Source organism: Sus scrofa, unplaced genomic scaffold (assembly GCF_000003025.6).
Source record: "Sus scrofa isolate TJ Tabasco breed Duroc unplaced genomic scaffold, Sscrofa11.1 Contig1734, whole genome shotgun sequence".
Lineage (NCBI taxonomy): Eukaryota > Metazoa > Chordata > Mammalia > Artiodactyla > Suidae > Sus > Sus scrofa.
Window position 1 is genome coordinate 241,076 of NW_018084938.1, and position 25,226 is coordinate 266,301.

The 25,226-nt window shown below is 37.0% G+C and overlaps 1 protein-coding gene and 1 pseudogene across 1 annotated transcript; one reads left to right on the plus strand and one right to left on the minus strand.

The window, feature by feature from the left end:
* The first annotated feature begins 5,740 nt into the window (after positions 1 to 5,740).
* Positions 5,741 to 6,679, plus strand: LOC100520482 (annotated as a pseudogene).
* A 15,103-nt stretch (positions 6,680 to 21,782) lies between these two features.
* On the minus strand, positions 21,783 to 22,736 carry LOC110258263 (olfactory receptor 5L1-like). The gene has a single exon (XM_021081444.1). It carries the CDS (start codon positions 22,734 to 22,736, stop codon positions 21,783 to 21,785), a length of 954 nt encoding a protein of 317 aa, XP_020937103.1.
* Between the last annotated feature and the right edge of the window lie 2,490 nt (positions 22,737 to 25,226).

The following is a 25,226-nucleotide window of genomic DNA, read 5'->3' on the forward strand; positions in this document are numbered from 1 at the left end:
TCTACCCTACACCATAACACACTATTGTGTGACCTTCAACACATCACATTTCTTCCTTGGTGCAAAGTTTTAATTCTATCAGAAAAGGGTGATGGGCCTCAGGGAAGACATCCCAGAACATACCACTTTAGCATTTGAATTATTTCAGGCTGAAAATAGTCAACACCCAATAGATTTGCGGAGAGATTTTCCTTTTCCTCAACTGCCTAAAATAATTCAGATATGGTGTCTTACTATAAAGAAAGTTATTAGAACATAAAATATTTTAAATCAAAAATACTTATTTTGGAGTTCCTATCGTGGTTCAGAGGGTTAAGAACCTCGCAAAGCCCCCATTAGGATGAAAGTTTGATCCCTGGCCTTGCTCAGGGGATAATAGATCTGGCATTGCTACAAGCTGTGGTGTAGTTTGCAGGCGTGGCTTGGATCTGGTGTTGCTGTGGCTGTGGTACATGCCTCTGTTGCAGCTCTGGTTTGACCCCTAGGCTGGGAATTTCCATATGTCCCAGATGAGGCTTTAAAAAGAAAAAATATATATACATATACTTATCTCCATGGCATGGCCAACATTTGTTTACCAAATATTTGTTTTTTTAATATTCTTATAAATTGTTTTCTTTCCCTTTGAAGTCCCAGATCCCACTGTCCTTCTTGGCTCAGGATAGCACATAAATCTCAATTGCTTGACTGTCAGGAAACATTTAATCTATTTACAGAATTCTCAGACAAAAGACATTAAATTTATTCTCTTCTGTTAATGTCTTATATGAATTTTTTTTTATTAAACTAGCCAAGACCCTAAAAGGGAACAAAGGAAACGTTTTTCTCCACTACAAAATGTTTCAACTGAATAATATTTATTGTCGATTCCAGCTACCACATTCTATTGGATTTTATTCCATCAATGAATAATGAACAAACCTACTTTTAATTCTGGAGATATTAAAAAAATGGGTGGGGCATATTCATACCAAAGCACTATATTGCATCCCAAGGCCTATTTGACCTGAAATGGAGATGCTAATGATTGTCTTGTTCTGTGTACATGGGTTGGAAAAGAATTTTCCAGATTCATAGTGGGGTGAAAAGAAAAAAGTGTTTATTGGTATGAGACCCTGCTAGCACAATGGGATGACTCCCTGATAGTCAGGGAGAGCCAACTCTAAGTCCGTGTTCAAGTTTGTTTTTATAGCTTAGGGAGAGGAGATGTCTTACAATATACTTGCTTAATTACTGATTCTTTGCTTGGCCAGAAGCTTTGAGTGCTATCTCCTTGAAGGGGCCTTGAAGTCCCACAATGATGACAGATGGAAAAACAGTACAGATTGCATGAGCCTCAATACCATCAAGCCAGATGCATTTAACTGGCATGCATTCTGTATTTTGACTTTAAGGGACACTTCATAAAAGTGGATATCCAGATTTATTAGCAATAAGGGAAAATACATTTTATATAATGGCTAAAATTAAAATGACAGAGAAACATTAAGTATTGGTGAGGATTTGGAAAAAACAGGGGATTTTAATCAATCATCATAATAACAAATGCCTCAAGGCCACCCAACTATTTTCTAAAGGCAGATGGTTTCAAGTAGACAGTTGCCTACATAGTGTTACAGATAGAGGCACAGTAGCAGCAGGGGTGTCATAGAGACATGTTGTTTTTTTCTCACATAAATTTCAGCTAAGTCATTTTCTTCCATGATATATGAAAACAAACTTCAATTAAATCTGAATCCATTTAGGAACATGGCAATCCAATTTTTAATAATAGTGCAGCCATTCCAGCTCATCGTCTCATAATGGAGAGAAGCCACACTAAATAGTCTGCAAGCACAATCATGTTTAGGAAGCTAAATTTAGGTCCTGTCTCAACAGAGTGAATGCTGAAATGCTTTGTCGTCCCTGGAGGTATAAGTGACTGATGCAAAAATGAATTTGGAAAGGAATCAGAGTAAAGGAAGGAAAGACAAATCTCATTCCTTCAAATCTGTACCTAGGAAGAAGACAATGGTAATGAAGTTCTTGGGTGGCAAACACATTAGCATATTCAGTTTAATATATGGCAAATTATTATAATTATTTAGTGTGAGCTTGGCCTTAACAATATCTTCTATAACAGCAAATTGATTATATTTATAAAGACCTCACTGTGCAAGTAGAAAGGCGCATATATAAATGAATAAAACACATAATTTGTTAACGAGTGTACAGTGTCTAGTGGGCATTGCAGAGTTGAAGAAGAATAGAATATACCCTCCTATGATGTCACTTTGGGATATTGATTACCTTGAATATAAGTTACTTAAAAAATAGTTATGGGAAAAAGACATTCTGAGCTTCCTCTATCCTACTGAAAGCTGGAAATAAATCTCCCATGTGAAAAGTACCCTCCCTATACAGAAAGGTAGGAGACATCCTTATCACCAGAAATAAGAAATTTAGGGCTATGAGGAATACATTCACCAGTTGTGTTACTTTTTCACTAATTAATACCACAATTCCAAATCCCATTGTCTTGTCAGTTCTTCACAAATTTATTTTTTTTCTTTGTCTGAAAGTTATAAAATATGTCTGCTTTGGTCAATTTTTTGCATCTCATTCTTTTCATGGGACTCCCATAAATATAAAATTAGATTATTTTTTTCTTCTTTACTCTGTCTTATGTCAATTTAACTATTAGGACAGTCAAAGAACCTAGGGGGAAGAAGGGAAACATTTCCTGCCCCTACACAGTTAAAAAAATTATTGAAATGAGGGTGGTTGACATTTATTTTGGGGAAAGGATCCAGACGACGACTAATGAAAAAAGCAATATGTATTATTGGTCTTTCAGAAATGGAAGACACTGTATGGCAAAGGAAAGGAAAGGAAAATCATTAGTGGAGGGTCTATTCTAATTTCATTAGACATCCGCTTTCACTGGAGTATTGCAGAAATTTATGATAGCCAGAAAGCATAGCATTAAATTCTGTTAACTTTCTTAACATTTCTTTCATAAACTTGGTGAAAATAGTGAATGATTAAAATTTCAGCCCTTGCTAAAGTTGTTGTACCCACAGGAGAAAATGCAGAATCAGAAATCCAATTAATCATGTTCTTATAACACAGAAGAAGACAGAGGCTTTGGAGATTTAAGTCCCCAAAGTCACTAAATAGAAGTAAAATGCAATCTTCCTGTTGTTCTTGGACAAGAGATAGGAACAGAAAGATTTTCTCAACTGGGTAAGCCTAAAAATGGAAAAGATTCAAGAATAGAAGGAGAGAAACTATATCCTTTTGGAAAAATGAGGAATCGGTTATAGAGAAATTTATAAATAAATTGTTTTATTTATTTAAATAAACTCTGTAATCTAATGGGAAAGGGTGATATTTCTTTCTTTCTTTCTTCCTTTCTTTCTTTTTCTTCTTCTTTTAGGGCCACACTCATGGCATATAGATGTTCCCAGGCTAGAGGTCAAATTGGAGCTACAGCTGCTGGCCTAAGCCACAGCCACAGCAACGTGGGACCAAACTGCATCTTCGACCTACACCACAGCTCATGGCAACGCCGGATCCTTAACCCACTGAGTGAGGCCAAGGATCTAGGCCTCAACCTCATGCTTCCTAGTCAGATTCATTTCCACTGCACCACAATGGGAACTCCTGATATTTCTTTCTTAAGCCTGTGTAAATTTGACTAACCACATTTGTCATTTGTGTAAGGATATGAAATATTTTACTGATTTATATTTTAATCAAGGTGGATAAGTAAATTATTATTTTTATCATGTGTGATATCACTGAACATGTAAATTTAAGATTTTATACTTATCTTTTGTCATAATAAGAGATATAACATATTAGGAATACCAAAATCTGCAAATTCAATCCAAATGTATGCAAATTTATCCACTATAGTCTGTTATCGCTACCTCTTTTTATCACTTCTCCTTGGCTTTCAATGTGTTTGTTCTCAGGCAAAGGTCAGTCATACAAATGGATATTAAATGTTGTGACAAAACCAGTGAAGGAGCATCATGGAATAGTTCAATAAAACATGTTTTATGTTTCAGCAAACATTAAAGATGTTATAAACCAATAACAGTACCATAATAATTTATATTTGTTAGCTTATATGAAATGTCATTGTCAGTTATACAATAAGTTCTTTTTCTTTAATAAAGAAATAAAAGTGATCCTCTTTTCCAATCTCAATCTCAGTATGTCAATTTTTCATCTATTTGACATTTACACTAGACATCATTTAATTATTCTAAGCAATGTTAGGGTTCAGAATACACTTTTACACTTCCTATTTTTTTAAAAATAGCCACATTTATGCTACATGAAAGTTTCTGGGCCAGGGACTTAATCTGAGCCACAGCCATTACTTACACAGGAGCTGCAACAATGCCGTGATCCTTAACCTACAGCACTGAGCCAGGGATTGAACTTGTGCCTCTGCAGCACCCTGAGCTGCTACAATCAAATTCTTGACCCACTGTGCCACAGCAGGAACTCCCCAATTTACACTTCTAAGTGATTTGTACTTAATAGACTTGATGAATCCAGGCGTTTCCTTACTAATGAATCATTATAGTGAAAATGAGAACCATTAATCAGCTAATCTTATACACAATTTATAATAAATTGTATATCACCTTAAAGTAGAAAAAAGTGAATCTTTAATTTCAAGCAGAATGTCTCAAACTAGATGGGCGGAGATAGTTAGATTATTTTAATATTATCAGACTAAAACAATGAATAGAAAAACCAGGAAAGTGTCTTCACAATTTCCCTGAAAATAGCAAATGTCAAAGCCAGCATGATCAACTCTTGTATATTACAGCCTGTCCACACCAATGTGGTGACCTTTCTACCCTATTATTCAAAATACCACTCTTTCCACTCCAGTGGGTCCTGGATGTTGTGTGTCTTCATCACTCTTTATTAAGGCTACATATGTTCTGAGGAGTTCATAGGGAAAAGGGGAATGTTATATTAGGAATTCATCACAGTGCTGCCTGTCCACCACTTTGAATGAGTGGATAACAAAGGAGTTTATTCATTATCTGTACCTCTCACTTAATACTTAATGCATTTCTCTATATACCAGATATAATCACAGTTCTCTAAAAAAAAAAAAAAAAAAAACACACACACACAGAAAAATAGGAATTTCCTGGAGGTGCAGCAGGTTAAATCAGATTCACTTTTGTAACTGCAGCATTTTGGGTCACTGCTATTGCAAGGTTCCATTCCTGGCACAGGGAGCTTCCCCATGTGGTGGGTGCAGCCCCAAAACAAAAACAAACAAACAAACAAAAAACAAGTGAAAAACAAGAATAAAAATAATTTTGTCAAATGACCTAGTTTATCTGGCCAGGTGGATGGTAAAAATTCGTTCCTTGACTCTGAGAACATCAACTTCTTAATATTAGATAAAAGTAGCCTAATTTATCCTAAATACGACATAGAATGAAGTAGAAACAGAGTGATTAATTGAATTGAAAGTGTGGTGCAAACACTTCACAATGCTATAGAAATGCTAAGTGGCATCATAATCATTTTATAAATACATTCCAAATTGCATATATTTCCAAAGAGTCAGGTTACCATCAAGCAGACCTAGCACTGCCTTTCTCTTCTATAATTATGGGTATATAAAAATGACCAGCATTTTGTTAAGATAGTAAAATTATACTAAACCTTCACTTCCATTTCCTCTTTCACAACCAGGGATTTCCAGGTCTGAGCGATGGCAGCTGAGAACTGCACCATGTTTACTGAGTTCACGTTCCTGGAACTTTCAAGCAGACAGGACGCGCAGCAGGGGCTCTTTGTGCTCTTCCTGCTGGTTTATGGCATAACTGTGGTGGCCAATCTAGGGATGATCCTGCCGATCCAGAAGGACCTCAGACTCCACACACCCATGTACTATTTCCTGAGCAATCTGTCCTTCTGTGATGTCTTCTACTCCTCCTCTGTCTCTCCCAAGATGCTGGCTGATTTCTTATGTGAGCAAAAGAGGATTCCATACAATTTATGTGCTGTCTAGATGTACCTTTTTGGGACCTTTGCAGATGTGGAATGTCTTATGTTGGCTGTCATGGCTTATGACCGTTATGTAGCCATTTGCAATCCACTCCTTTATACAATGGCCATGTCCAGGAGAGTCTGTACCCGGCTTGTGGCTATTGCCTACATTGTAGGTTTGGTGGATTCAGCAATCCACACCTGTTGTACATTTCGACTGTCATTCTGCAACTCCAATATCATTAAGCACTTTTTCTGTGACATTCCACCCTTGCTAGCCCTCAGCTCCTCAGATACAACCATCAATGAGATAATGTTGCTCATCTCCAGTTGTTGTGTTGTGGGCTGTAGCATCATCACTGTCCTCCTCTCCAATAGCTACATCCTAACCACCATCCTTAGAATGAACTCAGCCGAGGGGAGATGCAAAGCCTTCTCTGCATGTGCCTCCCACTTAACTGCTGTGGCTGTGTTTCATGGCACACTCCCGTTCATGTATTTCAGACCCAGCTCCAGTTACTCCATGGACATGGACAAAGTAGCCTCTGTCTTCTACACAGTGGTCATCCCCATGTTAAACCCACTGATCTACAGCTTAAGGAATAAGGAAGTGAATGGTGCCCCAAAGAAAACAATCAGCACTAAACTATGTGCTGGATAATACAGGGTTTTCATCCAAATCTATTTAAAGATTCTGAGAGCTGAAGCTCAAGTCCCTTGATATAGATTCCTGTAGTCTCACCTGTACAGGATATTGCCTCTTACTTACCTTTGTGCCTAAGTTGATTGTAGGGAGTAGGTATTGTTGACCTTCATCTTTTCTCCAAACTAAGGAAAAGTCATCTTGGAGTCACTTTACTTTTTTGCAAAGATAGTATTTTTATACCTCTCTTTCCTGTTCTTGAGTTGCTCTAGTATGAGATATTTTGGGCAAGTAATATTTCCACCAAGTTAATTTAAGTTATCTTCCTTAAGCCTTCAAACTTTTTTGTTGTTTTACTTTTCTTTAAAGTTTTATTGAGGTATAGTTAAATTACAGTGTTGTGATCATTTCTGCTGTACAACAATGTGATTCAGTTATACATACATGCTACATGCACATCCATTCCTTTTCAGATTCTTTTCTCATACAGATTATTACAGAATATCAGGTAGAGGTCCCTGTTGGTCAATCGTTCCACATACCACAGTGTGCACATGCCAAACCCAAACCCCCAGTCCATCCCTCCCTGACACCTGTCCCCTTTGGTAACCACAGGCTTGTTTTCAAACCGGTGAGTGTTTATGTTCTGCAAATAATTTCATTTGTATTGTTTTTAGATTCCACATAGAAATTATATTATATGTTGTTTAAACTTGCTCAGGCAAAAGTGAGGGTTAGTGGGTCCAATCAGATTTGTTTTTATCTTTTTATGTACTTACATCATCCTATAAATATTCCAACACTGAGAAGTAAATAATTGTTGCATAAATAAATAAGAAATTTCCCTCTCTATACTAAATATTCCATTAAAGCACAGACCTTACTGTCTTAGTCACCATTATTTCTGCTTTTCTCTTCACAATGCTTGGCTTCAGGATACTGTTAATTAATATTTATTGAATAAATGAAAGAGTATAGCCTGAAAAAGTAACGCAAATTTGAACATTTGTAAATTTCCCAAACAAACAAACAAAAAACCCAACAAGATCCTCTTTTAATTTCATTCTAGCATGTTCACTTTAGGTGAAATCTATCTGCATTTGTTTTCTTTTGCCTTAGGCAGAAATGAGACTCTAGGACAGGCATTATTTGCTGCAAAAATCTTAGACTATTCCTCTTCCTTCTGCCTCAAGTATATCAGCAAATATTCCCCCATCCTCCAGCTCCCCAGGGGTTCATAGCATTACACCACTTAAAATTGAAAGAAATGGAATTCCCATTGTGAAGCAGTAATGAATCAGACTAGCATCTATGAGGATGCAGGTTTGATCCCTAGCCTTGCTCAGTGGGGTAAGAATCTGGCATTAACACAAACTGTGGTGTAGGTCACAGACCTGGCTTGGATCCTGCATTGCTGTGGCTGTGGTGTAGGCCGGCAGCTATAGCTCTGATTTGACCCCGAGCCTGGGAACTTCCATATGCTGTGGGTGTGCCACCCACAAAAAAAAAGAAATAAATAAAAAAACTGAAATGCTTCATTGATATATAATTTACATTGGAAATGGTAAACAAAATTTTAACATTGGTCACTGCTATTGCGTTGTGCTTAGTGGTTGATGTTAGTGAATCCTGTAACCTCTTCTAAAAACTAAATTAATTTTGCATATTTGATTCACCCTGTATTCAATAAACAATTAATCCAGTTGTGAAAACATACCACCATTTCAACTTCTCAGAAGTGTTAATTTTATCTTAGGTTGTTGCCAAGAAAGGAACATGGAGGATCTATTTTTGGTTCCAAGAGGAGAGAGTAATGTCTTATGCAAGGTTATTATGTAGGTCCTCTCCCCTAATTATGAATATTCCTTTCGTGTACAAAATGTGTCAGTTGTTTTGTAATCAAAGCATCATAGGAAGGAAACAACATATGAGAGACATGAAATTTTCAGCAGGTCATTTGTCTTGCATTGTAGATTAAACAGAATTTTAGACCAAAATGTTTTACAATGTCTTCAATACTTTCTTTTATAATATAGACAATTTATTTGTTGTTCATAGAATATATCCTATATCATGAACACACAATCACTGTCCAAACCTCTTTTTAACCCAATGTACATTATTAAAAACCCCTCAAAATATTCATATCTATAAAAATGAAACCCGCTCTACTATGTAAAATTGGCTTCACTGGCCATCTGTCACATATACATGTAACAATAAAAGATACTCCCTTTTTTCTGTTAGATTTTCCTTTCAAGATTTCAATTTAAGAGACTTTACAAATGGTCAGGAAACCCATCTTGTTTGTTTTTGTTTTCCTTTTATATTCACTTTAAGAAAATGATAAAGACAGAAGAGAATTTAAGAAAATAACAGTTTGAACTCAGATAGACCTGATTTCAAACCTGTATACTGCCATTCACTTGTCAGATCTGTGACCTTAGCCAACTACCTCCCCATCAGGGACTAAGGCCCTGGTGCTGAAAGAAAAGATGGTATTGTTCACCACATCGAGTCATGAGATGGAGTTTCAGCTCACCCAGTCTCTCAGATTCCAATTGCACATCCAGGTTCAGGTCATGCTCATGTTTGGAGTTTTCTGCCTGGCAACCCCAGGACTTGCATTTCCCTGAATTCATTCCAGGTTGGAAATGAGTGGAGATTTCTTACAGTGACCATGCTGGCCATACCACTCCCAACCCAGGCCAGATGCCTGCAACTACTCTAGTAATCTAATTCCCAGATCCCCCATGACCAAGAAATGGGTTTAAACAACCCAGAAATACCATGCTTTATGTTCTGTGTGGCTCTGTCCCAGGGGGTGTAGCTGAAAGGTCCCACTCACCGACAAAGGGAACACTATCTGTTGTGAGAACCAATGCACTTCTGGCACCATTTCCTGCTGTCTAGGGCAAAGCACGTGGCTCTTATCTCTCTCAGACTCTCATTCCATTTGTCCCCACTGAAATCCCACATTAGCCGAACCATATCTCACCACCCATTGTGCGGACAAAACCCTTCTTGTAAAATAAGTTTCCACTGTAGTGAGTGGAATGGAAGTCTGGATTTAGAACCCGGGGTCTGTCGCGAGACATGTTTCTACAATATTTTCTTAGCCTCTTTGCTTCTATTTTCTAAGCTGAAAACTCCATCTTGTCCTGCTTTATTGTACCCCGTATTCCTGCTTGGAAAACAGTCACAGGGCTGGTAAATGACTTAAGCTTAAGAACAAAGACCTAAAGGCATAAGTTATTCATAGGGTCAGCTGAATGAAGACATACTGCATTGGTCTAGGCAAGCCGGACTGTGCAGATAGGCATGCTGTTTGCACAACATGATATGTCCTCTAAATAATAAGAGGAAGATGAGCCTCATGGTCCCAAGTGGTTTATGAGTGGTCATTAGCAGGATATGCATTAGCAAGGAGAACCGAGGTGCAAACCCAGGCACCCCGGGTTGCTGCAGATAGGCACACTGTCTGCAGAAGCACAATGGTGATTCTCTAGAATGCTATGCATAGATAGCTAATGCCAAGCTTCCTCAATGCTGATAATTGTTAAATGCCAAAAAGTCAGAATAAAATATTAACCATATACCAGCTGTGAGACTTTTAAAATAATAAAAGAACTTTTAAAATAATATATATATATATATATATATAACTATATCCTGTACCTCACTTGACATAATCCTAAAGAGCACAATAAAAGCAGTGTGGTTTCTTGAGGTGGTGCTCTTGGTCCCTGAGACCTTGAGTCCCCTGGTTCCCACCCTTAATTAAGATAAATATCTCTGTGTCTTGCTTTATGTTAACTTTTTTCCTTGAGTTTCACAGCACCTGTTCTTCAGCCCTCCCCTGCTGAGCTGGTCTCAGCAGGCATCCATTTTTATTTTCAGAAGGCTTTCCTCTCTAGTTCATCCTCTCTTACTCTATTCAACTCACCTTAGGGTTTTTGCTTTTTTTTGACTTAAAAAAAAAAGTTATTGAGGTATAATTGACACATCATGAAATTTATCCAGGGTGAGTGTATTATTTAATGATTTTTAGCAAATGCATAGAATTGTGCAGTGAACACCATAGTCTAATTTGTATAGGGACACTTTTGAGAGTAAAAAGGTCACCAACTGGACACCCAGGAAGCAGTGTAAATGGAACCTGTCCACGGAAGAGTAGGGCAGATCGTCCCGCCTGTGGACATGGTCCAGGTACATGTGAACCACTGTCACTTGCTTTAGACTTTCCACCCATGTCTTCTTTACTGGTCATGCCCCAGCAGCCGACCAAACTATCATCTGATCATTCATCTGCTTCAGTTCCCATTTCTTGCTCTCAGAGGGTATCTTCCAGAAATATTTGTTACTTACCCATCAAGATTTTTCAGACTTAATCTAATTTTTTTTGTCTTTTTGCTATTGTTTGGACCGCTCCCAAGATATATGGAGGTTCCCAGGCCAGAGGTCGAATTGGACCTGTAGCCGCTGGTCTATGCCAAATCCACAGCAATGTGGGATCCTTAACCCACTGAGCACGGCCAGGGATAGAACCTACAACCTCATGGTTCCTAGTCGGATTCGTTAACCACTGAGCCACGACAGGACTCCCAGACTAAATCTATTTGTGAAAAAAAATTTATGAGCCAGGCATCAATGTAGTTGATATTCACAAACTGCTTTGTAAAAAGCCATCATACTTGACAATATCTTAAAATAGACATGTGTGTATACAGTACCCCTTCGAGAAATGAACCAAAAATACTGCAAGAGGAAGAAATAATTTCTATTACAGATATATAATCTAAATTAAAAATAATCAATAATAAAAATTTGTATATTTTATAAAATCTTAGTATATACAATAGGGAAGCTACAGCGATAAAGAGGCAAGTGTTCAAATAAAGAATAATTATTAATGGATAAATCTAGTACAGGATTATAACACAGACACACATAACTCCATGATAAGTAAATTCTGAGTCTTAAGAGGAACACAGAAGATTCTAGTGATGTTTAGAATATGAGTTAAGATCAGTAACTGAAGAGGGAAGTCAGAAAAAGAGGTCATGAATGTGTTAATATTTGAGGAAATCTTTTTATGATGAATACAATTTACACAGCTCAGATGTGTGTGTATTTACTCAGAAATCACATTAACAAAGAGTTTCAGTGGATTGCTTTTATTTCCTTTCTCGTGATATATATCAATGGCTTATGTAAATTGAGACTAGCTAATAACAAGATTCATAGGATGAGAAGAGAAAAGGAGCAAGAATAGGAAATATGGAATATAATGTGAAGGATACATCTACCCGTGGAATACATATTTAAACATTCAAATTTCTTTTATTTAACCTGTCCCCTCTTCAGGGACATTTAGATTGTTTTCAATAATTTTCTACTCCAAAGTATGATGCAACAGATATTTTTGAAAGTGATGAACTTTTATAAGTTTAATTCCTAGGAGCAGAATTACTAGTTTAAATGGTCCATGCATATTTAATTTTTAAATGCTCAATGAATTATGCTCCATAACAAATATTAGCAAACAATCTTCTATAAAAAATACTAATTTTCACTTCCACCAACAATGAATGTGATAAAAATTTCAACTTGAAAATGATAAAGAATTAAGCATAATATAAGTGATGTGAGAAGGGCTGGCTCTAATGTTAGGCTCTGGTCCTACTTTATGGTTGAGTCCTCTTGGCCTATAGAATTGAGGAACTTCTATATCAAGCTGACTTTTCCATTGGTTAGAACCAATACTTGAGAAACAGTGTTGAACTGTTCTCAGGCTCAGTGTCATCCTTGCTTAATAAAGCAATTTCCTGCTCATCATTTTCCTAAAGGCATTTTTCACATCTTTGTTCCTTAGACTGTAAATCAGGGGGTTCAACATAGGTATAATCAAGGTATAGAACACGGAGGTCACTTTGTCAATATCCAGGGACTGACCAGTACTCGGGCGCAAATAAGTGAAAATCAGGGTACTGTGGTAGATAGTGACCACAGTCAAATGGGAAGCACAGGTGGGAGAATCATTTTCTTCTTCCCCGGGAAGAACCTGTTTTAAGAATAGCTGCTATGATGCAGACATAAGAGAGAAGAACTGTCAGAAGGCAGATAGCTTCCACCAAATTAGTGAAGACCACCAGAACAACATCATGTATATACATGTCAGAGCAGGACAGAGAGAAGAGTGGGGAGATATCACAAAATAAATGGTTAATTTATTTGGAGCAGAAAAACAGATAAAAGATATTAGTGGTGTGAATAACCAAGCTCATGGTGCCTCCCAAAAAGGCTCCAATGGCAAGCTGGCAGCAAATCCTTTTGGACATAATAACCGAATAGAGCAGAGGGCTGCAGATGGCTACATACCGGTCATAAGCTATGGCAGCCAATAGGAAAGATTCTGTGTCAACCAAAGAGCAAAAAAAAAAATATAACTGTGCCACACAACCATTGTAAGAAATTGTCTTCTTATTGGAAAGCAAGTCAGCAAGTGACTTGGGGGCGATGACGGAATAGATGCATCTATGAAAGACAATACTCACAGAAAAAAGTACATAGGGGTGTGCAAGGGGCACTGACCTCCCACACAGAGTGACTTAGAAGGCCATGCACAGACCCAGACCCACACCATGGGTGTCGTGACATTCAGTTATCTCTCTATTCTGTTGCCTTTGTGGTTCCCACTTCATCAATGACATTTTCATTGCCAGGCACAGTCAATTACCATTATTTGCATTGGCCGTGTTCTGTAAATTTACCTGAGTTAGCCAGTATTGAACCCTGGATCCTAGGAGAAATAAAGGTTAGGTTCCTGTGAGCCTCTGGTCACGTTTTCATCCTAAGGTTCCCCATGAGCAATAACAGAGTAAATGAACAAAAACATAGCAATAAGCGCATCCTGTAGTTCTGGATGGTCACTGAATCCCATGAGAAAGAACTTTATCTTCACAGTGCTATACTCCATCTCCATTCTCTGCTGTGCTCCTGGACTACTGAGGTTGTGGCAGAGTAAAAATGGCAGTGCAAATAATAACCTCAATGTTAACAAAAAATTTTTTAAATAGTTAAAATAATTAGAATAGTAATTTTACATATGTATGTATGTATTTGTTTTCTGGACCACAACCACGTCACATGGAAGTTCCCTGACCAGGGATTGAACCTGTGACACAGCAGTGACCCAAACCACTACAGTGACGACCCTGGATCCTTAACCCACTAAACCACAAGGGAACTCCCTAGAATAGTAACTTTAAATCAGTGCGGGCATCCTGATAACATCTAGATATATACAGTAAGTACAGCATAATGCATAGTTTTTTTTAATATATTGATAACATTAACTTCTATTCCTTAAAGCCATTGATTTCCACATTAAATGACACACCATCAAAGCAGTAGGTGAACTTTAAATCTGGGCTCCACTCTGACTTTCATTAGCTCTCTCATTTTCCATCAATACCAAGTGATTGCAGTTGATTACACTGCTATACAGCAAACTCAGAGTAACTAGCCTCTACTCTCCTAGTTAAAATAAAATATTGCCATTCCAGGAGAAGTCTAATATTGATGAGTAGAAGTTCCATCTTTTTTACCTTGAGATGTGGCTTTGCCTCTGAGGAACAAAGGAACTTACTAACAGTGCTTGAAATCCACTGATAAAATTAAAAGCGAAAAGATTCTAAATAAGCTACATAAGTAAGTGAATCTTAGTTCTGAAATCCAGTACTTTTGAAACCTCCTGTTAAATGTTTTTGTAGTTGCTGTTGCTTTTGTTGGATAAATCTTGAGAACTTAAAACCTGTGTTACCCCAGACATGTTTAAGCTCAAAACATCAGTTTCTAAATATAAAATCAGTGGCTGTGGAAGATAAGCACTTAAAATTCCATCAACTTTTAACCTTTAAGATTAAGGTAAGAACACTTACCAGATTATCTTTTTCATTTACCTTCTTACCACACTGTTAACATCAGTTCATGTTTTATGTGAAAAATCAATTTTGACACTTTGACACTAAAGAAATTGGCCCACTGGAATTTTTTTTTTTTTTATAATCCATTTGAGCAGGCCTTCTGTGTTCTTAGAAGAAAGGTGTGCCTCCCATAGGAAGGTGGTAGTTCTCTAGGGTAATGCAAGCCTTTTTATATTTTGCTTTGATTCTTTTGAGATTAGCTTTCTCATCTCACATCAAATCCCAGGCACATATACTCTGATACCCAATGCCAGTGGGACCATTTACCCAGGAAATTATAATTCTGCTGAGTTGATTAAACACAAAATTATGAAATGTTCTTCTACATCTTAATAGTGTATCAAGGAAAAAATATATTACAGCTTTCTAAGTGGTTGATTATTATACATCAAATTGGATTACGATACTTGCTATCTAACTTGATTTAAAGTGCTCAAATAATCTCAAATAATCTCATCTAACAGAGTTTTCTATGTAGTAGGATGTGGAATAAACTGGAAAGAAGCAAAAAACATGCATCTACACAGGTGTTTAAAATGAGAAGATCCATAAAGTCAAAATGAGAGTAGAATGACTACAAAAAAATTTTTTTTAAAAGCCCATGCAGGTAGAAAGGAAATTACAAATGAAGTCAATAATTTGAATATGTGCTATATGTGCATCATATGCAAATGGAATTTGCATATCTAAGTCCAGAATCAATCTGAATGTCTTAATTCAATAAATACATTCAGTCTATGAATTTGTGTCAGATAGTGTTCTAGATACAAAACAGAGCAAAAGAGGATAAATTGAACTGGACACTTAGAATTTTGTCAAGTAAAGAATAATGTATGAGACATGGTAGAGGAAAAAAAAATCAAAACCAAAAACTATAAGGGGTTTCAAGGAGACTGGCAAGTCCATGGCATGTTTGAAGACTTGAGATTTAGAAAGAAGATGTTGCCTAACGAAGAAATATAAATATATCTATATAGAAAAAAAAAAAAATATATATATATATATATCTTGAAAAAGAGAGCTATGAGCAATTTTGAGCCTCTACCTGCCCATAGGATTAACTTCAGCAGAAAGTAATCTTCCAGTAATTCCAGAAAAATCCCACAGTTAAGTCCATAGCTAACTAGCGTCCACTCAGAAACCAATCACTGGGTCTCTTGGTGACTGGCCATGAGCACGTCACAAATGTTGGAGTTCCCACTGTGGCTCAGTGGAAATGAACCTGACTAGAAACCATGAGGATGCAGGTTCGATCCCTGGCCTCGCTCGGTAGGTCAAGGATCCAGCATTGCCGTGAGCTGTGGTATAGGCCGGCAGCTCCGATTCAACCCCTAAGGTGGGAACTTCCATGTGCCACAGGTGTGTTCCTAAAAAAAAAAAAAAAAAAAGGAAAAAATACTTCACCAAATGCTGTTGGATACAAAGACCAGGACCTACAAACAACAGGAGAGGCTGGGTCCCTGCCAGGAAATTGAGATGCTTTTGGTAAGAGAATGAGAAATGCATATTCATCCCTATAATTTGCAAGTGAAGAAGTAACCAGATTTTATATGTAAAATAAAACCACTTAAAGAAATACAAAATAAAATTTTATGTGACTGTTTTACAGCAATGTAACTAAAATCCCTAAAATGCAAACCCTAAAATCAAAGCTTTCTGGCAGTAAATGAAAATGACTATTCCCTGAAAGACAACCATGCTGTGATGTGGGAGACACAGGTGGAAAAGGATTTGCATCTTCCCTCAGCAAAGCACACCCTCAGGATGGTGATGAGAATAAACACACAGGAGGTGAGGATGATCACATTGGCAATGATCTTGCCAATCACTGGCCATGATTGAAAGTGGACTTGAGTTCATTAATCAAGACACCATGAGCTCATTACTTGAAATGTCACAGAAGGCAAGAATAAAGATGGCAGATAGATCCCAAAACAGGTGGCTAACTACCGTCGATCGATAGGATGGGATCTCAAGAGCTAAATGCAAGTCAGTCAGAGAACACACAGTTCCATAAAAGTAAGCAACCAGAAACCAGCACTGTATGGAGTTTTCAGGACATGAAGACTTTGTACAGCAGTGGGCTATGGACGGGCACAAAACAGTCATAAGACCATCCGAGTTAACAAGGAAGACCTCAGTGACTACACACGTGCAAAATATTAGAATTTCACCATGAACCCCAGAAAGGGGATGGATTTTTTTTCCATGCTTGAGATATTAACATCTTTGGCACAATGATTGTGGAGTAGCAAAAATCTGCAAAAGACAAGTGTCTGAGGAAAAAGTTCATGGGAGTGTGACGTAGAGCGCTGACTTGAATTGGTGCAGGCATGCCCAGGTTGGCCAAAACTGATTCCATACAGGAGAAGGAACAGCAAGGAGAGAAAAATTCTCTCCTCACTTGAATTTGATTGTCCAGCAGCAATGAACTCTATAACAGGGGGACAATGTTACCATATGTTACGTTTGGGAAATAAAATAATATATGTTGTGTTTATTCTGAGAAAAATAAGAGAAGAAACAAGTGTTTCTGCATATTAGTGATCTCAAATGATCTCCACACTCTCTCTAGCTTTTATTGTTTATAGACTTTTTAATGATGGCCATTTTCACTGGTGTGAGGTGATATCTCCTTGTAGTTTTGATTTGTATTTCTCTCTCTCTCACTCTTTTTTTTCACATTAACTATGTATGGGTTTTTTTTTTTTAAAGTTTTATTGAAGTATAGTTGATTTATCTTTTCAATTTATGGTTTTCTCCAGATACATGCCCAAGTATATGCCCATGTATATGGTAGGTATACTTTTAGATTTTTTAAGGAAAAAGGTTTTGACTTATGTGCAAATAAAATATTTAGTCCCTTATCCCGAATGATGTTATTATATAGATTAAACAATCTGTATTATCTTTAAACCTGGAAAAAAAAGGGATATACAATTTTTATCCGTATAATTTATTCTCATTTTTTTTCTTTTTGCTCCTGTGAATGAGCATCTTTTTCCCATGCTTTAAAATCATACTTAGAACTTACCCTATTGATTCTATTTCTCCAGAAGATTCACTTTTATTCAGTTTTTTAAAATGCCTGCCTATTAGCCAGTGTTCAATTCTTCTAAATTTCCCAGAAGCATTGAGATATATATTTGGAATCATTCTGGACCCTTCTGCTCCTCACCCCCAGAGAACACTTGTTTAAGACACTGCTATGTAGATGTCAGCTAAGCCAGTTCCCCTCTACAAATCTCTGTAGAAATTATGTGCTTCCTGTTCCTGATACTTAATGTTTTCAGTGGCTCAAAATTTCTCCCAAATGATTTTTCTCATGAAGAAATAACTGCACCTAAGGTGTCTTTTATAGTCCACATATGATAGAGAATATCTGTATTTTCTGTATTTTCTCTGACCTTCATACACCCTTGCAGGTGTAAAAGGCAGCCCTGTCCAGCCCCAGGAGAGCATTTTTGCTTATGGGGAGAGTCTAAGGCTTCTATACTTGCTTTCATTCCGTGTACCACCAGGACCCTAGAGAAAATTATTTGTCTTATTCTTCAGAGGCCTCCAAATTTGCAATTAAAATTAATTACTATGGTCTGATGTAATTCTGATTTCTTGAAAAATATTCAGAGATAGCATTCCTGAGACTGAGTAGCAGTGTCCTCAAATCTCCATTTAGGGTAATCATGTCTAAGTTAAGATTAATTTGAAAATAAAATGAGATTCCTGTCCAAATACTGTCTTTCAGAATAAATACTATGGATGAAACAAAGGCCACAGAGTCCAGGTGGATTTGACTAAACTTACAGATAGTGACATGGACAAAATGCAATGGAATGAATGTTTCATTGTTCATTTGTTTGTTTTGTATATTTGAAAAATAAAAAAAACAAACACACACTGAATTTGGTGTTATAACATTATAATTATAAATTATGATTTTCTGTAGGCTGAAAATGTCCTGAACAACTCTAACTCCTGTATTTTCAAAGATGGTTCTGCTTCTGTTATGGAAATCAGACGGCTCTGCTCACCACTTGAATAGCAATGCCAAGAGGCTTTAAGTCAGAATGTAGGCAGCATTTGGAGAGAGTGGGCTCATGTTTTTAAACCAAACTCTGAAAATTCTGCTTGTGAAATTTATAAAGGAAAAAGGGGAAATAATCTCAATTAACCAGTGAGATAGGGGATCAGACTTGTAGCCTTCCCCCACAACAGGCAGGCTTGTTGAATCCTCATGATCTTCTTTAAATTCTATTCTCCAGATTACTGAAGGAGAACTAGGGAAGCAATCTGGTCATCTGTTAATTACTTATTCTTCATTTCTATTTCTTTAATGTACAGAAAGAGCCAACATGTTAATGGCAAGGTGTTGCATGATCAAAAGATTTTAAAGAGTGCCAGAGCTGGAGTTGAGCAGAGCATAGGGGATTCTGGTTATAAATTTAGTTACAGGAGTTCCCCTGTGGCACAGAAGGTTAAGGGTTTGATGTTGTCACTGCAGTGGTTTAGGTTGCTGCCATGGCCTGGATTTGATATTTGGCCCTGGAACTTCTAAATACCAGGGACATTTGGAAAAAAAAAAAAAAAAAAAAAAAAACTTAGTTGCAATGTAGCTTTGCTGTAGTGACAAGGCAAAAGGGGTTTCCTGTGTAGGGTAATTTTCTACAAAGATCTGTTCCCCCTTCCCCTACCCATCAAATATCATTCCATTTCTATGGAATTAGGGAGGGAAGTCCATCCTCTATAAGTGATTCATGCTTAGAAAAGGTATTGAGGTCTTAGGACGAAAGATGTAAACATGGGCTTGAAGCATCTCTTTGCTGACAGTTTGAGTGGGCAGCTTACAGTTTCAGACAGAACAAGCTGGAATTATTTTTACGTCCAAAGAGACATAGATTATTATAAGCAAGAGTGTTAATTCCAGTCTCTTAAGCCCAGTTTTGGAACAGTTTCAGTACCATAGAATGAGTACTGCTCAAGATGGAGAAGTTTATGTCATGACCACAGTCTAGTCATCAAGAAATTAGCTTTTGGAGTTCTCATTGTAGTTCATGGGGTTAAGAGCCCACTAACAATGCCTGTTCAACCCTTAGCATCACTCAGTGGGTTAAGGATCTGGTATTGCCACACACATGGTCACTCATTGCATTATAGGTCACTGATGAGGCTTGGATTCCTCCTTGGATGAGGCTCAGTGTTGCTCTGGCTGAGGCCTTGGTCTCAGTGGCAGTTCAAATTTAACCCTTAGCCTGGGAAATTCTATATGCCACAGGTGTGGTCCTAAAAAAGAAGAGGAAGATAGGGTTTTTTTCCCCTCTGGAGGCAGTTATAGTACCTGTATAACAACCCAGGAACCTGTACCACTGAGTCTGTGAGTCTACCATCCTAACTATCGTCCTGATCATTAAATGCTCACACCTACTATTTGTTACTGAGGGAGGCCTGGAAAATTTCAGCTTTTCAAACGAGGGAAGGGACATAGAAGGTCTTTGTACTTGGAATGGGGGGAGGTCACTGCTGGATTCCACTTAGAGTGCCTATATCATTAAAGAAACTCTAAAATTTCAAAATATGGGCTATTTTTACTCTGAACAGTTATCCCCTATTTCTTTACCATGGTATTTTTTGAATTGAAATGTTTAATTCTTTTATTGTATTTATATTTTAAATTGACAGAGAGAGACCATCATTACATAAAAATATAAACTACAGATTAAACACATACTTGATACATAAATTTAAAGGACATTACAAAATTATAGTGTTTTTGTAAATATTATCCTAGGGGTGAATGCTTCTAAAATGCAAAATGTCCTGTAAATCATTTTGAAAAATAGTGACTCCCAGTGGAGCTTTGAACAAAGTGAACAGAAACTTCACAGAAAAATTCCAAACCATTGGCCATTAAAATGCTTCCATTTTCATATTTCTCTTGCTCTTTTCATTTATTTTCTCTCTCTCGTCCCAAATTTCAGGTTGACACAGAAAATAAGCTGATCTCTTGGATATAATCAATATTAGGATGTTTTCTGAAGTCTTATCATATTCAAAATATATTGTTACAGAGAAAGTGTTTCTTTATATTTTTTCTACCTGCTCCTCATTATAACAGTTATTAAGTCATTATGAACACACACACACACACACACACACACACACACACACACACACAGAGGCATACTACCTAGGAGATACTGGAATCTGGGTTCAAGACCATAGCATTTTTTTTTTGGTATAGTAAATCAATCACCATTAATTACCAATAGCAATAATAACAGAATAATGAATAAATTTGAAATATTGCCAGAGTTAACAAAATGTGATAAAGAGACATGAGGTGAATAATTTATTTTGGGGAAAAAAAAAACGGCTGAAATATACTTAATGCATAGTTGCCACAAACACTGAATTTAGATTAATAAAAACACAAAATATATTTGAAGTTCAATAAAAAGACATATGCTTTTGCATACAAACACACACTGACACAGAGAGAGACAAAGAGAAAGAAACACAGACACAAGAGATGGAGAAAGAGAGCTATTATGATCTGGGGATTGTTCTAGCCTATTTGCACATGACCTAAAATTATATAACTTTCTTAAGATTTCCATGAATGAGTTATTATTAATGTCTAAATTTTTCAGATGTGATGATATATAAAGTCTCAAAAATACTTGACACAGCAATGGCAACAATAAAAAATAATAAAGGAAGTAAGAAATAAAACAGAATATATACACTTGTGGGAATCTTGTTCTGAGCTTAAATGAACAAGGTGAGTCTTCCATTGAAAAATAACAAGTATCCAATTTGGAAATAAACTTACATTTCCATAATAGATACTGAAATAATATGTGAGTGCCTCATTAAACCTATGAACGCTTTACAGCAAGTCTTAACATCCATTCCCCAGATCCATTTAACACATTTTAGATTAAATAAAGGAAAAAAATGGGCTTCAAATATTGAAATATGCTCAATCTTAAGCATGTAAACTGACAAGGCACAAAGAGAAGTGAATGAGAAAACATCACTATTGCTCCTCGCTTCTTGACTGTTCCCCACCCCCAGCACTGCAACCTGTCATTACACAATTCCACCCAGTCTCACTTTGGAAACCTGAGTACCCACTATGATATTGTTCTCTGGGAAAATCTTTTTGACTTCACCACTTTTCTGAGAGTTTCTTTCACGTCCTTGTTCCTCAGACTATAGATCAGGGGGTTCAACATGGGAATCACCACAGTGTAGAACACCGTGGCCACTTTGTCAGTGGCCATACTGTTGTTTCCAGAATTGGGTCGGCAATACATGAAAAGGATTGTTCCCTGTAAGACAGCTATGGTTGTGAGGTGGGAGGCACAGGTGGAGAAGGCTTTGGACCTTCCTTCCACAGAGCGCATCCTCAGGATGGTGATGAGAATGAACAAGTAGGAGGTGAGGATGATCACACTGGACAGGATCTCATTGAACGTGGCCACAATGTACAGCAGCAATTGATTCATAGTGACATCAGAGCAAGCAAGAGATAAGAGAGGAGGCAGATCACAAAAGAAGTGGTTGATCACATTTGATCTGTAGGATGGGATCTTCAGAGCTAAACACAGGTGAATCAGAGAACACACAGTCCCACACAGGTAGCAACAAGACACTAGCTCCACACAGACATTTCGGGACATGGTGACCTTGTACAAGAGTGGGTTACAGATGGCCACAAAGCGGTCATAGGCCATCACAGCCAGTAGGATGACCTCAGTTACTCCACATATGCAAAACAAGTAGAATTGCACAACACACCCCAGGAAGGAAATGGCTTTGTCTTCGTTTATGATGTTAGCCAGTATCTTGGGCACAATGATCGTGGAGTAAGAGAAATCCACAAAGGACAAGTGGCTGAGGAAAAAGTACATGGGGGTGTGGAGTCGAGGGCTGACCTGAATCAGCCCAACCATGCCTAGGTTACCCAAGACGGTGACTCCGTAGATGACAAGAAACACCAGGACGAGGAAGACTCTCAACTCAGGGACATCTGAGAATCCCAGGAGAATGAACTCTGTGACGGAGGTGCAGTTTTCCTCACCCATGGACCCCATACTATTGGCGCTGGAGAAACATTTTAGTAGTTATTTTTCATTATAGCATCCCAGTCTAGTTTTCTCTCTCCTAAAACACACATAAGAATAAATAAGATTAGCATTTTTTTTAGTAAATAAGTAGACCAGTGTGAAGTTAGGAAAAGTTCAGATTTTATATCACACAAATGCATAGAGCTCATAGTTTTATTTACAAATCTCAGAAAAAGTTTGATATTCATAAGAGCCTGTATAATTACTTAATCTGCTCTACACAATTTAAAGTTTGGAATTGAATCAACTGCAAGACATCCAATGTAATTTAATTTGCCATATTTTTTATGAAATTCAAATATCTTTTTAATGGAAGACTCATTAAACACAACTGAAAATATTGAGATTCTAAGAAATATTTTTTACTTTTTTATTAAAATATAGTTGATTGGGGGTCTTATTGTGGCTCAGTGGAAACGAATCTGACTAGTATCCAGGAGGATGGTGGTTCAATCCCTGGCCTCACTCAGTGGACTGGGAATCTGGCATTACCATGAGCTGTGGTGTAGTTCACAGACATGGTTCAGATCCCGTGTTGCTGTGGCTGTGGCTGCCATTTGATCCATAGCCTGCGAACTTCCATATGCCATGGGTGTGGCTCTAAAAAGAAAAAAAATATTAAATATAAATATAAATATATATATATATACACACTTGACTTACAATGTGCCAATTTCGTCTCTACAGCAAAATGACTCAGTCATACATATATATGACATATATATATATTATATACTACTTTTTATATTATTTTCCATCATGGTCCATCCCAGGAGACTGGATATATCTTCCTGTGCTATATAGTAGTAACTTGTTGCTCCAAGAAATAATTTTTAAAATAACTCATACTAACTTTCTTTATTCCCACTGAAATGATGAGAAACATCCTTATTTTAGGTCATTAAACTATGAGTGTTAATTTTTTATCAATATGTTTTAGATAGAAAATTAGTCTTTATAAAATATTAGCATTTTTCTACAAAATTTGCATAGATATTTTGTTAATTATGCTATAGAATGTCTGTTCTCATTCAGTATGTTGGTACTCAGATACAAAATTTCTGTAACTAACTCTAAAGCCTTATGAAGACATATTTAATGAATAAATCACTGCTTTTACTTATTTGAAGAACCCGAACAAAGAGGTGACTATAAAATTTATATAAATGCTTGCTGCTGCATTGCAGTGTTTTTTTTAAATTTAGAAACAAACAGTAAACACCAGAGAAGTGGTCAAAGCTATGACACATATATATTATGGAAAATTCTGCAGCTTTTTTAAAACTTTTAATTCCTTGAAAAAAGATTATGAAAGATATCAAGTTAAAAGATAGTAAAACAGATTGAATAGATAGGATGTTATATTTCTGTACATATTTAATACTCACAAAATATTGAACCATAAATATTTTATTCCAGATAACTTAAAAAAATGAGATGGAAATGTCTGATTTCTCACAAAATATAAGCATTATGGGGTGGTATGGGAAAGGATGGTGGGATTTTTTAGGAATGGACTTTGCTATCTAGAAAATAGCAACAGGGGTACAAACATGCTTATTTCCTATCTCTCTCTCCTGATCCTTGTTAGTTATACATGCTTTAGAGGAGCCAGATATTCCTGGTGGAAGAGGAATTAGAACTCAGTTCCAAAAATGTCATTATCTAGACACTTTCTGTGGAAAGACATCTCAATGTCCCTTTGGCACAAGGTCCAAGTAATTCCTTTCCTATCTGTTTCAGAGTTGGTTACCATGTCTATGTCCCTTCATGAACAGTCCTGGAGACCGCTCACTCTCACCCTCAGCACTAGAATGACTGTTAGGACAATCTCCATGCTGTCTTCGCCAGGTGCCATGGATAGAGTTAAATCGAGAGAGGAGGAAGAGGGAAGGAGATTGAAATCACTCTTCCCTGTTACACCAAGAGTTGTTATACGATATTCCCTTCTGCCAATTAAATTGCTACCATTTCCCATTGAGATGGTTTCTTAGGACAAAAAGGGAAACTTATTTTTATAGGAGTGCCAAATCCTTGCAGTTCTTCACTTTCTGATTAAAAGAGGACTAGATACAGATTCTTAAACACACATCAATACAACTGCTCTCAAGTTCCCCAAACAATCAGAGTGTAGTCCTACCAACCAACCTGTGGCATAAAGATTGCTTCCTGTTTCTAAAGATGCTAGGATAGGTAAACATTACAGGCTTTGTCCTTTTATGCATGTGTGTCCCTGGAGACCATATTCCTATTTCCAAAATCAATCATTGATCTCTGTGGGACATTCACAAGACATGACCAAAACAATGATATCTTGGGACTCAAATAATTAATGACTTTGATGAGAGTAACTATCCCAAGTTGGTACATACCATTCTAATAAGACATGCTCCCCTTCAGAGGTCATGAAGAATATTAGGGCATTGTATACTGCATCCTAACATCCCT